General features: G+C 35.9%; 1 protein-coding gene across 4 annotated transcripts in view; it reads left to right on the top strand.

Moving 5' to 3' along the window:
- Positions 1 to 18,726, top strand: part of Unr (cold shock domain-containing Unr) — a 281,401-nt gene that overhangs the window by 40,358 nt on the left and 222,317 nt on the right. For all 4 annotated transcript variants that reach the window (XM_090411509.1, XM_090411484.1, XM_090411490.1 and 1 more), the window contains exon 2: positions 9,972 to 10,244. In XM_090411509.1, the coding sequence (XP_090267635.1) occupies positions 10,224 to 10,244 (21 nt within the window). In that variant the 5' untranslated portion in view covers positions 9,972 to 10,223. The remainder of the gene's footprint in view (positions 1 to 9,971; positions 10,245 to 18,726) is intronic.

The following is an 18,726-nucleotide window of genomic DNA, read 5'->3' as shown; positions in this document are numbered from 1 at the left end:
TCACAGTAGTGCATAAGTGTGGATATTCACACACACACACACACACACACACACACACACACACACATAGTTAGTTAGTTTATTACAATTCTTTATTTTCAATTCTTCCTAATTCAAACTTAGTTCTAATTTACTTCCTTAAAGCTGATTCACAATCTAGATTATCCTGCCAGTCATATATACACAAACTGACAATAAAGCATACCTTGAGTAAGCTTATTTCACTATCAGTTTACATTATCTTAATATTCCTATAAACAGGCATTCTTAATGTACAGTCTTGTTTGGAATTATCACATAAGTACTTACAATTCTCGTTCAGCACTGCCTCTTAAATGAATTTTTGTTCACACAAAGTGCTCCTTGTCTTTCTTTCTTTCTGCTGGCTTGTTCTTGATTTCCTGCCAAATTTTTTCTTTGTCTGAGTTGATTATTCCATGCCCTATAGGACCCTTAACGTGGTGGCAATATGCAGCTCTTTCCTTTTGATTCCCGACAGCAGACCTCGTGGCGGCGGGCCTAGGTAAGAGAAGGTGAAATCCCTAAGACTAAGTCCTTGTCAACGTCTTGCCTTATATCGGTCCGGATCTCCATTGTATGCATGTGTGCATTTCTTGAAACTTCCATATACGGTCACGTATTGACATCTGACCATGATGATGTCATACTTCATGCGTCTTGAAATTGCAATATATGGCAATTCTTAGAATTCTTCACTAATCTTGGAATTAGACTTACTAATTAGATATGAGTTAACAGCGTTACATGATGATGTCATGCGCCACATTATTTTAATAAAAGCTCATGATTAATTTATTACAAATACAAGGTTATTATTAAGTTTGACATTTCTTTAACTGCAATCCCCTTATGAAAATATGTAAAAGTGAACTTGATAAGTTACATATCATGAAAAATTTTACAGTACCCGGTCAAATGCCTTTGCGAATTAAAAAAAAAATGGCAGAATATGCCTTTCCTTGATCATCTGCCTTTTTTTTTTTTTTACTTTAGTAATCTGAATGCCTTTTTATAATAAAGCAAGAGTGTCCCCTAATAAATCCATGCTGACTTTCACAGATACATTACCATCATATGCCTAATACTGTAAATGATCCCTCTCTAATTTCTCCAAAATCTTAACTGTTGATGAAATATAAAGTGATCTATAGTTTGACACTTCCAGTCTGCTACCACCCTTATGCAATGGCACTATCTTTCCCTCCTTCCACTCTTTAGGCACCTTTCCCATGGCCAGACTTATATTGAAAATCCAGGTCAATGGAGCTGTCAGTTCTTTAGCACATTCTCTCAAAACCTGTGGCGAAATCCCATTAGTTCCCATTTCTTTATTGACATCTAGAGTATTCAGTATTTGAAATACTCTTCTTGCATTTCTAAACCTGAAACCTGCCTCTAGTATTAAAAACTTTCTCCAGGATGAAATGTTTATTGAACATATCATTGGGGTACCAACAGTGTCATTCTTCCACAATCGTCCTCATACTAGCCACATAAAAAATGATTCTTTGGCTCTGAGATCCAAAGAAAATCCTAGTCTCTTTTTTGTATTCCAGTTTTGCCTTTCTTACCATAATAGTCACTCTCCTGAGTTTTATATTCTTTGCATCTGCTCCCCACCCCTTCTCCTTATCTCTTCCATAACTTCTTTTTCACCTGCAGTTTTCATTTGATATCATTTTTCATCCACCTTACATCAAATTGTGTTCTCTTTTTCACTGGGTATACAATTTGCCATTGTTGCTATTAAATATTTCTTTATCAGTTTCCAAGCGCTGATGATATCTTGCCCTTCCAATTCTTCTATCCATGGAATTGACCCAAGATGATTTCTAAGATTATTATAATCACTTGCCTTATAATTCCAAATACATTCCTTTCTCTTTGTTATTCCTATATGTATGTTCATCTTCCAAGTTAAAACTACATGGTCACTTTCTCTAAGCATGGGTGGAGATGCCATCTTGATTATAATATCAGTGTTCTGATGCTGTGATCAAATTCAAAACTCATGATCCTCGTGTTCCTTATATTACGTTGCCTAAGACATTTGTCCCTCAAAAATTCCTGAAATTCCATTCCCTTACTACTATATGCGGTATCCTGTTTCTAATTTATCCTGTTGTAGTTAAAATCTCCCATAACGATCATTCTTTTTACACTCTCTCTAAACTCAGCTGTCTAAACATCTGCTCTTCATTCCTCTGTGCTCCTTGGTGTATAGCAACACCCCCAATAGATATCCTGTCCTGCCCCACCTCTACCTCGCACCATATGCTCTCAAAACCATTAGTGTCAGTGCCCTTCAAATCCTCCACTCTTAGAGGACATGATTCATCATAAGCAGGGCTCCACCACCTGCTGAAAAATGTTATATTGGTTACTTCTATTCCTGTCAGTATATCATCTTCTGCCAACCATGTCTCAGTGATCCCACTAATCTTTAGACAGACTGAAGCTATCAACACCACCAGTTTATTCTGGATACTTCTGATATTAGTATGAAGAATCATCAATACACTGTCACTGTTTCTATTGTTATCATTATTCCCTCCAGACCCCCACTGGATTCAGTGTTACATGATGTATTTTCCCACTTCCCTCTCCCAAACAACTACTCCCAAGAGGCCATCCTTGTGGTAGTAGAAGCTAGCCTATTTAATCCATTCCAAGAAGGAGAGAAAAATGTTAGCCATTTTCACTCTTTCAGTTGCCCTTTTTTTGAAATGTTTTTTTTTTAACAGGGGGGAAATATCTCCCCATTATGTGATTCCAATTCTACCCATAACCTTAATTAGATAATATAGAAACTTCCACTCTATATACCAGACAAAACGTTTTCAATCCACTTAAGACCTCCAATAAGCAGGCCAGTAGTTTTCTTGCATCAGGTGATGAAAATCCTCTATCACCTTAATCCATTCACAAATCCATGCTTAACGGTGGGAGCATAGTGGTTGGCAAGTGGATAATGGCAAAACAATCAACACAGTGAGCATTTAGAGGTTGACTAATTAATCAGTATCCAGCAAATGTGAATTTGGTAATTCTTGATCTATAGCAGATGTCCAGGCCAACATTACCCATCTTTCAGGGAGGGGATATTGAAACGTTTGAAGATAGTCATTTATTTGTCAGGCATATCTGGTATATAATCAGACCTACCCTTTATCATGCATAGCCACTTTTTTCCTCTGGTTATTCATTACATGTATGGTGGATGACTTCCTCTTTAGATTTGTTTATCAGTGCTGTATATTTTCAGTATTTTACTTTTTCTCATGCATCTCTTGTACACAAATGGCATTCTGCACTCTTGAAATCCTGTTCATAATTTTGCTGATGACAGTTACAGTATCTTGATCTTCATGTAAATAAACATTTCATGCTTTATGGTCTTCAATGCCGATTCTGCCATTTTTGCAGTAAGGTGCAGACATACTCAGATCATTCACTGCTACCAAATCAGTCTTCTCACCAAAAAAAAAAAAATCTTTCTTTGCCTCTTCTTCCAATGTTTCATTGGATATTAGTCTATAGATATCCAATGAAACATTAATAGGTTTCTTTTTCTTGCTGACATATGCTAATGATGTTCTGTAGAACTAGTAACTATTTATGTATAAAGCAGTGTTCTGAGTAGAAAAGGAGTTCAGAGGCTGATGATACTATGGATGTGATGTGCTTGTGCCATTAGAAGCTAGAGATGTAAGTCACCTAAAGAGGAGGGAAAAAAAATTCTTAGTTTTGCTATTATCAGAGGTTAGTGAAATTAGATCTTTTATCCCAGAAAGAAGGTATTATCATCATTGAACTTGATCAACTTGAGGAATAGCAAGGTGGATCAGTGTTTAAGGTCATGATGCTTGCAATGTTTAAGTACTACAGGGTTTGTCTAATGAAGAGGAATGTCATAATTATTTTTATTTATGGCTCTCTCTGACAAATGGTTATTGTAAAACCATTTGTTTTTTAAAATATCACATTCGTCCTTGGGTGGACAGATAGGATTTGAGATCTGTTAGAGAAGGTCATTGGTGTATAGGAGGAAGAGTGTGGATTTAAGTATGGTGTACTTGAGCTGAAAAATCTGAAGATGGAAATCCATCCACAGTAACATATATGTAATCAGAAGAACCTGTCTGCATAATTATGAAACATAAAACCATAGTGTGGTTGATTAGTTTGCCAAGAGCAACTACACAAATTTCTCCTACCTTTTCAATGGTTAGTGATTGGTAATATAGACCAGGAAGTTTGCTGTGAATAGTGAGAGTGGCAGAATCCTTATTGGCATTCACTCATTAACTGGAGTTGACTCTTTTGATATCATTATTTTTGAAGAACCTCAATGATAATTAATCTGTGAATCCTCTTCACCACATCTATATCCAAGCAGGGGGGACAGACAATCTTACCAGTGTGTTTTTCAATACCCCTAAATCCTTAGCCTCATAATTTTCTTGCATTCAATTTCCATAATCACAATTATCGAAATGGAATTCTCAGTTTAGCATTAGCAGAAAATTGGATATCCTTTCCCCCTCCAAATCATTTCCAGTATTATTGTGTAGTTGCTAGCATTGAATACCATTTATGAATCGCCCATTAAATAATTTATATGTACTTATCTGCCATTTCATTCATCAATTGTTATCTTATCGTTATAAGCATTCTTTTTTCCACTGGCCACTTAAAAGAACCCCAATTTTTATAGACATTTTAAGATAAACCCAACAACAGTAAAAACTTCAATATATCCAACTTAAGTGGGTGCTTGATCAGTTAAGTGTTTCCTTTTATTTGTTTTATATTTGATAGTATTAAACAATACCAAAATGGAACTCCAGTGAGTTCCCTTTTTCTCCTTTGTCTAATTTCTATATAGAGCATTTAGAGAACATAGCACTCATTATAGCTGTTCTTAAACTTTTAGTTTAAGAATAGTTATTTAGAATAGAATAGAATTTAAGTACTCTGTGGATGGTGTTTGTTTGATCCAGACACATAGTTCATTTTAACTGTCTGAACAGCAACACCATATCAAGACAGACAGTTATTTGATTCTTCTTCTAATGTGAAGTATCAAATAACTGTCTGTCTTGATATACTAGCCTTATATAAATCAATACACACACACACACTGGAAGATACAATGATGGCATCATCCATCCATCCATCAATGGATGGATAGGTTAAGTATCCTTAAAATACCATACTGTTGGTATTTTAAGGATACCAACAGTATGGTATCCTTAAAATACTTAACTCATAGTGCTATGGCTACTTGTTCTAATGATGGAGCTCTTGCCACAGAACTGTACTACCCTTTCTTATAATTTTTTCTACCGACTCCAACCAAAATGCCTAAAATAGATATTTTGTACCTGGCTCTGTTTTGCTACTACTATAGCACTACTATTTTGCTAAAATTGTGAGGGTAGCACAGCAGATTATGGCAGGGATGCAGAGGACACTGGCATGTAAAAGTAAGCATATTAAGATCCCATCATATAAGGCTTTGGTCAAATTGCACATGGATTATTGTGCACAGATTTGGTTGCCTGGTTTTCAAAAGGATTAAAAGATGTTCGAAAAAGTTCCCAGATGATTAAAGTGGTTTCTGGTCTCTTGTATATTGAGTATGAAGACAGAAGGAATGCAAATTGCAGAATCAAGTGAATAGAATTAGGAGGGACACATGATTGAGACAACTTGGCAAGGAGTTATTACTGGATTAATGTAGATGAGATTTTTCTTAAAATGGATAGAGATGGGAGGAAATAAGAAGCTATTCCTGGAAGTTGCTTGAAGGTGCAAGCAAAGGAATGAGGAGTTGGTTTTATGTGTGAGAGTGGTAGGTGATTGGAATGCAATGCCTGAAAGCAGCTAGTGCAGAGATGTAAATCATGGTATGATTATGTGTATGAGTGAGAGAGGAGGGGATGGGACCTCCTGTGATGAGTCTTTTTTGACTGCATGGCGGTCTGATGATAATTCCTCTCCCTTTATATGTAGGTGCAATCTGAAAGGATTGTTAAAATCATATATAGCATTCAAACCACATCACAGGCTGGCAGTTTTCATCAACTCACCAAGGACGAAGTATTCTGTCACATACAGAAATGTATGAGTAAGTGCCCTATGACTGTACTTGGTCTTGCTATAGACCCAGTATAGTCAGTCTGTCTGTTAACATCTACTTTTAAAAAACTCTCTACATTGATAATTCAAGAGTGGCAGGCTAAAGGATTTAAAATAGTCATGGAAAACTTTTCCCCTTGATCACCTCAACAGTGAACTTCAATTTATCCAACTTAAAGGGGGTGCCACTGCAAGAATTTATTTTGTCTATTTTTGAATAGTTTCCAACATCTGTATCATAAGTTGTTTGTGTGCTCTGAAGATGGTGGTTTAAAATTCAGTGAAATTTCAGTGGTTGATAAGTATCTTTATTTTGTTTTTGGTGTAGTTTAATACTTAATGTCAAACTTAATATCAATAATTGCCAGTGCTTATCCTCTTATAGTATGATGTGAACTTTGCATGAGAAATCGCATACCAAATAAAAGATAGTTATTATAATTAGCCAGTTGTTCATGGCTTTCACTTTTGTTATTTAACAACTACATGGTATCATATCATAACTATTAAAAATGAGTTGGGCAGTTGGAAATAAACTTTTTTTTTTTTCCAAGATGATGGGTTCCTTATATTATGATTTTAAAAATGGCTGAAATTATTTCTCCTCTAATATGCAAATACGAGTGAAACTGATTAAAACAAAAAGTAATGGATGCTCTACACAAATACAATAGCAGTCTGTATTTGTGTGAAATTGATTGATGTGAATTATTAATGGATGTGTTGACTTATTTTCTTATTTAATGTCTGAAATGTGGTTGCCAACATCATAGCCACTGCATTTCTTAGTGTTATGAATGGTGTTTCAGATGAGCAATTTGTCCTGAACATTTTGCAAACCTTATGAACAAACTTAAAAGAATTTTGTATTGCTACCATCCTCTGATTGTGGATCATCTTTCCAAATTTCAATTTGGATAACTCATTAACAGTTACACATTTTCATAATGTCACCACTCCCCACTTCCCTGCATTTCAGGTGAGCTTTTATGTTGTTATTTTATTGCTCAGTTGCAGTTTGGACAGAGAGTTATTTATACTTCAGACTCTTAAAAAAATAAAAAAAGCTCTTAATATTTGCAAGAAGAGGACTGTCCTCTCAAACTTGGTATGCACTTATAAATTTAATGGTGCATTACAACACTTTTTTTCAAACTCCAACCTGATGTACTAAAATTTCATGGACGTAGTTAAGTTTATAGAATCAATTCTTTTAATAAAATTATACTTTTCAACTGAAAGCATTTCTCTGTTGGGTGGTTAAGTGGTTTCCACTTATAACCTTTGTGTTCAAATCTCTCCCCCACCTTTCCCTTGTCTAATCTATCCATACTATGCAACAGAGAATGGATACATGAGGAAGGTTAAAGATATGAATTTTATTGACCTGTGTGACTACCATCATGCTTGTTGGAAGCTAGAATTAACAAAGGCTGTTTGGCATTCTGAATAGTTTATCTGACCCTTACCTCACAGTACTGAATATCCTAGTTTTCAACTTTTAGTAGGTAGAATTGCCTTAAAAACTAATGTCTGACAATAAAGGTGACATGAAAGTTTTTTAGAATTTTCATTTTCATTTTTGGATAGCTTGAAACAGTGGTTTGAGATTGACAGAGTAACTTCTAGCTCTTCAAGAAGGGCTTCATTACTAGACATTTTTAGTAGTTGTGCAACTTCAAATGATTTGCCACTTATTGAAAAAGAAAAAGAAAAAAACCTTAAAGTATGTTCTTATATTTTAAGCATTTAATCAGAAGAGATGATTTTTGAGTGACAAAAATAATTCTTGAAGTTGCGTAACTATTAAAAAAAATGTTTGACAGTGACAAATTATTTCACTGCCAATCTCAACATTGCTTCAGGTCATCAAAACAAAGCCACCATTCATCTCATAAAGCCTTTTTTTTGGGGGGGGGGGTGCGTACAGTGAGTACACTTATAAGATAGTTTAAGGGGATCTCTGCTGTGAGCAGATTGTAAAATTTTGGCCACCTAAAATTGTGACAAAAATATGACATTAATACCTTCAATACCAATTTTAATTAATACCACTCAATACCTTACCAAATGAGTAAGGTATTGAGTGGACACACATTTCATTTGCAAATCTGTTAAAATTTGCTGGTGCGAACTCCATGACAAAAAATTTATTTCAAAAACTTGCTGAATGGTTTTTCAATGATCTTCAGTGATTGTCTGGCAAACCTTGATGTTTTCATCATTTCTGCTTGTCAAAGGTCGGCCAGATTGTGGTTGGTCTTCAGCTGACGTGTCCCTATTTTTGAAATGGAAAAACCACTCGTTGACCTGTGTTTTACCTAAAACATTGCCCTTAAAGGCTTGCTGAAGCATAACAATAGTTTCAGCTGCAGTTTTACCCAAAAGAAAAAATTTCACACACACTCTGTTCCTTGTGGTCAGCCATCACAAAATATCCAAACTTGCTTGTAAGCACTAACAAAAAAGCAGCCAGAACAATGAACCAGTTCACACAGGATGATGCCACTTGCCAGATTGGTGCAGAAAACTGCACATTCACTATGCTTAGCTGCATCATCCATAACTAGAAAATGCGTACATGCTAAGTTCACATTCTGGTTATTTTTAGGTATCCCCCTCCTCATGCTAACATTGAACAGATTAATATCATACTTTCCTGCAAATTACTGTAGTGGAACAAAATTTCATTTCTGATGTTTTATATTAAACAATGAAGAAATTCTCAAATTATTTTTTTGATCTTGATTTAAAAAATAATTGTGTATTAGCAAATTATATGTCAGGAAAGCAAAAACTATGACACAGGGAAATGGTTCAAATATGTACATGCAACATGTGTAAAGTAGATGCTACTTATTTAAGTAGCGTCTGCTTTGCTTGGTTGGCCGAGTGGTTAGCGTATTTGCTCTCCAGCCAAGAGGCTGTGGGTTCGAATCCCACGTAGCATGGATGTTTGTGATTGTCTTCCACCTTCATACATTCATTTACCCAAGTATAGATACTACTCTCCCAATATGGAGAGTAGTAGACCCAAAACCTCCCTCAATGGGAGAGGCCTTTACCCTGCAGTGGGTAGAAAAAATAGGCTGTTCATCATCATCTGCTCTGCTATCGGTGACATTTGCAAACACTGTGACCTCACAAGCAAATGGCATGATAATTAACAGTGTGGCCACAGATAGGTTAAATAATTCCTCCCACTAATCCATTAATAAACGTAAATTGTGGTGTGTATTGTTTAATTACTAAGATAATTAATTGGAAATGAATTAAAAGTTCATTGCAATATATTTTAATTGGAACACTTCTCATAGGTAGGGATGTCAAAAAAGAAATCATGTAAAAAAAAAAAAAAAGGTGAGAAGGAGTTGGAATTATTAGTTTGTCCTTAAACTGCCTACATGTACAAAATCAAATAACAGCTGATCAGTGACATTGCACTTATAGTGGCAAAGCATGAAACTAGGCAACTCTGAAATTTGTATGATTTTTTTTTTTGTGTGTGTGTGTGTGTGTGTGTGTGTGTGTGTGTGTGTGTGTGTGTATAATGTGTTAATGTATATAATTTTTTCTCCTGAAAACTTGGCTTTCTTCTACAAAACAGACATAGCATATCCCTTTTATAGTTTTAATTGCTTGGGTCATAATTCTAACTTCTCTTATGATTCAGATCCATGGTTTTCCTATATTCTGTTTTTCAGAGAAATATCACTGTATATTTATTTTTGCATATATATTTTTGTGATGATAAAAACATTGAGCCTTATTTAAGTAATATTCATTACTAAAATTTTCTTCTTCAGCACGACCCACAAGTAGCATAGAACAAATTCTCCACCCAAGTAGGGGACGTCTGCTCTGACACACTTCAGCACGCACTGTTCTACATCTGAGGCACTTCCATTCAACCTTTTTAAAACTTTTAATAAAACAAACCAAGCATTTTTGATTAGAAACTGTGAAATTTAAGGAAACTGATTTCATATATTAATATTGAATAACGAGAAACTTTGTGGAACATTGTCCGCCATTATTGAAAAATCAAACGTGAGAATATGGCAAGTCCTCAGTGGAAGGTATGTTTTTAATTGAATAGCAATTTCAATAAGTCTTTATTCTTCCCTTCTTTTTGTTTTCTCATATACAGTCACCTCGCACTACAATAGACCCTATTATATTGAACTTGTTCACTGTAATATACAGAAAGTCTTAACTACAAAGCTCCCTAGTTTTAATGTTATTCTAAAGAAAATTACTATAGCACCTTTCACTATAATAAATTGTTTCTGTTTCTTACAACTTTATAAAAGTGAGAGCTGACTGTATATTTATTGTAGATTTTTAGTTATTGCTAAGAATGTTTTGTTTGTGAAATATTGCTAACCCAAAAATTAGACTGCAGGTTTATTAAATTAAAAAGTAATCATATTTAATTTCAAACTTCATGTATGTTGATTTCACTGTTATTGTACTTTACTTCCCATTCGTAATAATGTTATTGAAAAGCTTGAAGCAGTGCCGTAGCTAGAGTTTTTGTCGCCCCTCTCAATACACACCAAAAATATTACAAAAAGTCAAAACGACATATAGGGAAATAAAATAAATCACTGTTTATTTTTGAAGTAAAACTTTAATTCCAACATTCTAAAATGTTATTTATCTTGCTTTTCTGTTAGCAAAATCATCAATGACATTGTCGAGGTCTGTTTCATCACTCAGTTGCTGTGTAAAACTCGATGTAGCATAAAAATATCAAAGCGCTTTACATAGATTTTTACAGAGGTCAGGTCTCGTGAGAACTATTACAAAAATAACCTTGTTTGTCTATGTATTTTATGTTAAATATTATTATAAATAACCCTATGGGAATTGATCGTATTTACTGTTTTATCTAAAGTTTCTAGAATATCACAAACAAAGGCAATGCTTTGCCATCGGGAGTTTTGTATAATAGCTATGTATAAGAGTACAAGAAAGTTGTTTACGATTAAGTGTGTGAGAAAGTTTGTGAAGCTCTGCACATGAACACTCTGTCCGACAAGACAAGGAAAAAAGTTTGCACAGAGGAGAAGAAAGAACCAGTCGGCCTTATCAAAAAGATCAAGGAGAACTGCCAATTTCTTTGGGGTTTACAACCCTCGGTGCAAGGTCCCATGAAGGCGAAAATGAAATGGGACCAGGCCGAACATCGTGAGGAGAGTCCAGGTTCAGTTGGCGAGAGAGCAGAGGCAAAGCGCTGTTACTGAAGAGAGCCAGAAGCAGTCGGATCCAGAGGAAAAAATTGGGAGAACAGCCAATGTCAAGTGCCCATCGGATGTCCTAGTACTGCTGGAAGTCAACCGAAACCAAAAGCCACAGAGTGATCATCAAGCCTGTATGCTGAAACTTTTTGCCTGAGCTTTTGAGTACCGGGAAGATTGCAGTCAAAGAGCTACCAAATATTCCGACATGCCCCCTGAAACAAGACTCTCGGGACGGAAATCTAAGGCCTGAGATGAAAGAAAAACCATGGAATTTGATGCAGGACTTTTGGAAGGTGTCGTGACAAAGAGCCTCTGTAAGTGTATCCCATCTTTTAATGTACATTCTTTTGTAATCTAGGAAATATGTCATAGATGGACTGATAAGAAATATCTATAAGAGAGTCCTCTGGTTTGTTGTTAACTGGAATATAAATTGTAAGATAACGTGCCATAGCTAGCTAATCTCTTTGAGTAAATTAGTCTCAGTAATTTGAATTTTTTTAAGCAGAGAAGTAACAGTAATTATATTGCATAGTCATTTAATATTGAAAAGGGAAAGTTTTTGTTTCTTTATATCAAAAGTATATAAGGATAGATAGAAAGTAACCTCCCTATCGCTTATTTAATGTACTTTTTTTTATGTAAATAAAATGTGGATTAATTATATGTCAATAGTGTGCTGCCCGATTGTTTATTTTACAATGCACTGTTCCTAAATAAAGTGAACTTAAGAGTGGGAAACCAAGTAAGATAGCCAAAGTGTATAGTTAAGTGCAAATAGACCACGACTGTTTTGCACAAACAGTCGTGGTCTGAAGGAATTTGTGTTAGAGAGAAAGAGAGAGAAATCAACTGGCCGTATTACTGAGTTTTATGCCAATTAATAGATGCTAGCGGCACAGCCTTATGAAATAAATTTTCTAGTATCCATAGGCATAAAACTCGTTGTGCAAAAGGTAGACAAACTAAGTATGCAATAGTGAGATGGAATAGTGAGAATAAGAAAGGAATAAATATAAATACAAATAACAAGTAATAGCGACATAGTTTACAGCTGTTCTATAGACAGTATGACAAGATTTTTTAAACGCAAAGTACCGCCCGGGGCGGAACGCCCCCTCTAGCTACGTCCCTGGCTTGAAGTGATGAATGTTCGAAATGATAAGTTGTATTAATCATAAAGTAAGCATCTTATATCCAAGTAAAATAATGGTCTGGTCTCCCAAGCTGTTGCGTTATCACATTATCAGAAAAATTATGTAAATACGGATTTTAAACTGTTTTTTGGAGATTCTGACAAGAGCTTAAATACCTCCCAGTTTAAACAAAAACTCATTGCTTTTTTGTTATGCATATACAAAGTATGCTTACCAAAATTTATAGTAATACTTTGGTTGCATTATCAGCAAATCTTTAGAGTGAAAAACAAATAACAGTAATAATATTTGGGTTGAATTTTTTAATGAACCTTTTGAGATAAATTTCATAAACAGTGTGTATAGTGAAGTTTGATAGTTTAAAAGTGATTAGGTTTTCTCCACTGCATATTGATAGCATACTATGAATTAAACTTTGTTCAGTTTAGATATTGCATGTGCTGCAAAAATCCATACCTACAAAGTTGACAGCCAGCATACTACTTTATTGTGGTTATTCTGAAATCCTGCAGAAGAAAGATATAGAAAGATAGCAAACTGTTTCCAAATGCTTCACCTTTTTATTTATCTTGCATTTTTTCTTTGTTTTTGGTGAAATATGCAGTGGAATTAGAGGCATGCATTAATGGATTATTCTGAAAAGCTGATTGCCCTTATATCAAAGGATTATCTTAAAAGTAATTTCCTTTTTGCCATCTTTATCAGTTTGAAAAATTATATATACTATGGAAGTTTTCATTAAGGAGTTTTTCATATTATGATTTATATCACTAAGTTTAATTACACAACTTATTTATGTTAGTAATAATTTATACTCATTTCTAAAAGAAAGACACGTCCTCATCTTAACTAGAAATTCATATATTACAAACAGTAATATACTACAAAACTGTTTAGTATTTCATTTACCTGCTCACAAAGACCCTTGATCTTAACCCCCCCCCCCCCCCTCTAGCAATATCTATATGATGATGAATTCAAATTCATCATATATGGAGATTATCTTTCATTGAAAGAAAAAATATACAAGCAGCAATGAACTATAGTGTTGTCTCTCTCTCTCCTCCTGCCACTTTCTACATCAAATTTCTAGGAAAACAATCGTGCTACACAGCCACACCAACTAACATTCTGGCCATGTATATGTTTGCAATTTGGCCACATTGGCTAGACATGTTTTTACTGCTTTTAAACAGCTATCATTCAAAATTATACTACTTTTCTATAGGAAAAAATAAGATGTCTCTGTTGTGTCGACTTTCTTCTTATATATCTACCTTGTAGTCTTTCATACAATTACTCGTAAGACTTTCTCAGGTATCACGTGGTACCTCTGAATAACAATGGAATTGCCCCAGGGTAGAGCCAATACCAGAGTATCTGAAATCAACCTCTCCTAAAGCACTAAGAAATTTATTTTTTCACTGCACCACTTAGGGCTTTTAGATTAAATAGACTATAACAATCAAGAAGTGATCTCTAGATTGTACTTAAGTGATACCTTGACCTTGCAGACGTGGCCAAAATCTCTTCTTTCTAATTTCCCACCTAGGTTTGTATTAAGTTTTATAAGAGGTGCATCGGATTCCAAATTACAGATAGACTTAATTTGATTCAAATACAAGCTTTATTAAACACTATAATTACGTACATACAGTACATCTTAGTTTAATTCTCATTCTAAGAGAGTTCTTGACAATTTAGGTTAACATTAAAACACTCAACAACATACGGATACACAAACTGATTATAGTTAATTTAGCAATATAAATCTTATCAACATTAAAACACTCTAACTAGGCATGATATTCACAGTAATACTTTTCCAATCCAGTCACAGCCAAACCACTCTAGATAGCATCTATATCTCTTACAATCTTGTCATTAATATCACCACCTTTTTCCCTGAACTTTATCATAACACTCTTTAAATACATAACATAATTCGATTACATAAGGGAACAGTAAATTCATGGTATTTATCTCAAGATCACTACAATTCAGTTCTATATAATACTACTGATGTTCTTTCCTCTGCATCAGAGCGCGGCACAAATCCTTTCATTCATAGTTAACAAAATTCAATAGAGTCTACTTATCTCTCTTGAACTGCATGACATTAATTGGTCTTCGGGAATCTGTTTCTCCTTGACCGAAATTTCCATAGGTTCCTATCTGGCTTTCTGTGAACGGCTGCACCTATACTCGTTCTGCAGGACTACGAACTTTGAGTTTCCGCCGATGCCTCGATCAACACCTCCGGAGTGGAGGCGCTGCCTCCCTCTGCCAGTTCATGACATTGAGAGACCAACACCAGGAGATCAGGAACAAAAAAAGCCCCATGTGGGGGGTGATTGATCCTTTTATTTCGCCTTGGTTCCCGGTGATTCTAGCACTTTCACGTAGGTCGACGTCACAGTGTCCAGCTTTCTCTGCTATGCTTTTTGTGCGCTGTCGGTACGCGATTGCCTGGGGAAAACCGCTCCCCTCGCGTTACTGCTTCGTGACCTTTGAGTTTACATCCCCTTTTGAAATTTGTGCAAGTCATTCAACAACTCTTAATACTTATGGCTCTAACAAATATTAAATATTTACATTTCCACTGTTATTTGCACAAACTAGTGAGTGGTCTTTTGTTGAAATACTAGATAAATAACTACTTGTTTTCCTTAAGTTTGAAACATTGAACATATTTACAAAGCTGTATTATAATACCCAGAGACAAACACATGTATTTAATTACTAACTATTATAATAACGGAATTAACTCGCGTAAATTATTCTTTATTCGTAGAATTTTCACCTGAGTATCACGGGCATCATCGGTACAAGTACAAGGCTAATTAAACAACATTGTTAATTCCGTTATTATAATAGTTAGTAATAATGTACTCATGGTATTTCCTTACTGAAACATGTATTTAATTTCCTTTTCATTGGGTTACGCATGTTAAACTGTGATAAGATTGGAGTTCCTAAAATCACAATCTATCACAATTTAACAGTCTCCCTTCATAGACATGCCAGTTACACAAATGGTTTATTATCCTTTTTCTGTGTATAGTAAATCCTTATCACCGGAAGTACTTGCATAAGCAGCCACACCATCTATCTTAACCGTACAATATCCTCAAAATGCATGCAGAGCAGATATGTATTCACATGATACACCCTCGCCACTGAACCATGGTACCTTTTGCAACACTTCTTTAGCCAGTTACTACAACTCCTATAAAATAGACAAGACACTGCATACCACAATCATTCCATTACCAGATAGATGAAGTTCTTTGCACCACTTTCACCTCACACATCCAGCTAGAGCAACCTTCATCCGTTATTCGAAGCATATTAGATTAATTTTTTTCACATTCTATTGTACCTGAAACTTATCCTTTTTCGGACAGACTAGTAAATCTCTTAACATTCACTTTGAAGAACATAAAAACTATATATATTTGTAACTGTCTGCATATCAAGGCAGGACTTCCAGGATGAAATGGAAGAAGATAGCTGTGCTCCATAAGTTGCTGTACATCTGAGACTCTCCTACTGAGGCAGCTTGTAGTAAAGGTGGACCAGCTCTCATCACTCCTTGTCTTAGTATCTCCCATAATACAAAGCACATCTTCTTGCAGACATCTATATTGCTATGCATTAAGGGAAGGGCCACTACTCAGACCGGTTTCGACCTTTGAGGTCTCGTCAATGGGAGCCAGACCCAGAAGTGGTGATACTAAGCTAGAATCAATGGAGAAGTCATTCCCTTAATACATAGCATTATACGTCCACAAGGAGATTTGCTTTGTATTATGGGAGATACTAAGACGAGGAGTGATGAGAGCTTGGTTCACCTTTACTGAGTTGCCTCAGTCCTGAAGACACTTTAGGTGAAAACTTGTTTGCTTACACTTGGATAAAGGATTAAACTAAATTTATTAAAGTCTAACCAAGTGGGAAAAAACTTCCAATATCTTTCTCTAAATCCAGAGTAATTTAATAATAAGGTGAGACACCTTTTGGCAATTCGTATAGGTAAATATGACTTCTCCATTGCTTCCACCTTAGTATCACCACTTCTGGGTCTGGCTCCTACTGATGAGACCTCAATAAAAGTAGAAATCAGTCTGGGTAGTGGCCCTTCCCTTAATGCATAGTATTATGCATCTCTGCAAGGAGATGTGCTTCGTATTATGTGAAATACTAAGACAAGGAGCGATAAGAGCTTGGTCAACCTTTCCCACGAGTTGCCTCAGTCCTGAAGATACTTCAGGTGCAAGCTTTGTTTGCTTACACTTGGATAAAGGATTAAACTAAATTTATTATAGTCTAACCAAGTGGGAAAAAAACTTCCAACAATATATAAAGAGTAATACATACTTATCACATCTACCAGTAAATGTCTGCTTCAACATTCATTGCTTTGCCTATCGCTTGTATAGCTGCCCAGGATCATCTCTAGCAAGCATCAAACAGTAGTCCAACATGAAAGTGGACCACTTTCCCTGGTGTCATTTCTCCATCATTGCAATTTCCTGATGAAAATGTTCACTGTGCTCATCACTAACTATGCCATAGTTGTTGGGGAAGAAATCCAAATGGAAATAGAGCAAGTGTATTTTTAAGCTGACATATTTCAGCCAAGTGTGTGATACACGCACAAATCCTCAACCAGTTCCTTGTAGTTTTCTGCCCTGACATTTCCTGGGAAGTTAGTTGACACCAGACAACACACCCCAAACTTCTTCCTCATCACCCTGTAGCAGGTTGTCGAACTTCAATGAAGAGCTCTCGGATCTGAGGACCAGCAAAAACTCCCTCTTTAATTTTTGCTTTGCTGATTCAAGGGAATTTGTCAGCCAAGTACTTGAAAGTTGATCCAGTTTTTTACCAGGCCGAGTTTGATCTGTAGGAGCGATAGCAGAATTTTGTGCATTTCTGCCAGTGCTGGGTGTTGCAAATCCTTCTATCTGACCTTCAGAGATTTCCTGCACCACCTTCAAGTCACCACAGATATGCCAGCCATACTTGCTGTGAAGACAGTCCAACAGTTGTTTTAGGTTTGTAGATTTCTCTCATATAGACAGTGTGTCTAAACTGGAATGGTTGGAAGCTGGTTTCCATTATGCTGCAACACCGCCTTGAAACTCAATTTCGAGTTGAGTTTTTGAAGATTTTTAGCATCTGTGAATAGTCTCCATTCCTGCAGGTTATGTTCGATTCGAAGGGTGATCTACATCATAGCAGAATATATGGTCATCTTCCCTTCAGAAGTAAGGCACAAACTGCTCATGATACTTGCGAAATGAAGTCACTTGAACATTTTCCTTGAGAAGGTTCTAATGTAGAAGTCTTGATCCTAGTAACTCCGCTTTGGCTTTGGACAGCTCCGGATCATGAACAATATCGTTAAGTTCTGTGAGAATGTGTGATGCAGATGACTCACCTTGGTGACATATGAGTCATAATTAAGCACTGAAGGCTCAGGAGATCCGATATCAGTTTGTCTCTGTCCTCGTAGTCCTGGATCGATGGAAAATTTTTGGAGGTTTGGGAATGGGAAGTCCTTTGCTGTGCAGTACTGGTCAGAGAGCAGATAGTGTATTTGGGTATGCTATTATCCACTTCTTATTTTCTTGTGATGCCTCCCGAAACAGGTGGTACCATGCAGAAGTAGCAATCATTTGAATGATTTCTTGGCTCCCTCCAAACCATAAAAATAGCAAACTGCATTGACGCTTTGCCACCTTTCAGCCACTTTGGAAGATTTCTAGAACGCACACACACACACATACCGCAGCATATGTGAGAAACTCGCACCTTGTCCTGCTCTCCAATCTTAGATCCAAAATAAAGCTGATGTCTTTTTCACTAACAGAGTGATGCCATTTTTTTATGACTTGCGAACATCACTTTTCTGCAAATATGACGAAAGTTATGTGCATTATTAACACCAGTACGAGGTATCACTATTGCTGGATTTACACTGCTGGGATCACTTGTGGTACTTATGACACGGGAGTAAATGGAAGCGTAGCCCAGGAAGTCACACAAACATTTGCTCACCCTTACAAGACTTCACTTTATACTAATGATTGCATCATCTTATGACAGCAATGTCATGACTCAACTGCACTGCATCAGCCAATGATGCAGTA

This window comes from Typopeltis vanoorti, chromosome 2 (genome assembly GCF_054136105.1).
Source record: "Typopeltis vanoorti isolate ZY-2024b chromosome 2, IOZ_Tvanoo_1.0, whole genome shotgun sequence".
Taxonomy (NCBI): Eukaryota; Metazoa; Arthropoda; class Arachnida; order Uropygi; family Thelyphonidae; genus Typopeltis; species Typopeltis vanoorti.
The sequence above is the reverse complement of the archived record's forward strand: the minus strand, read 5'-3'. Positions and strand labels throughout refer to the sequence as shown.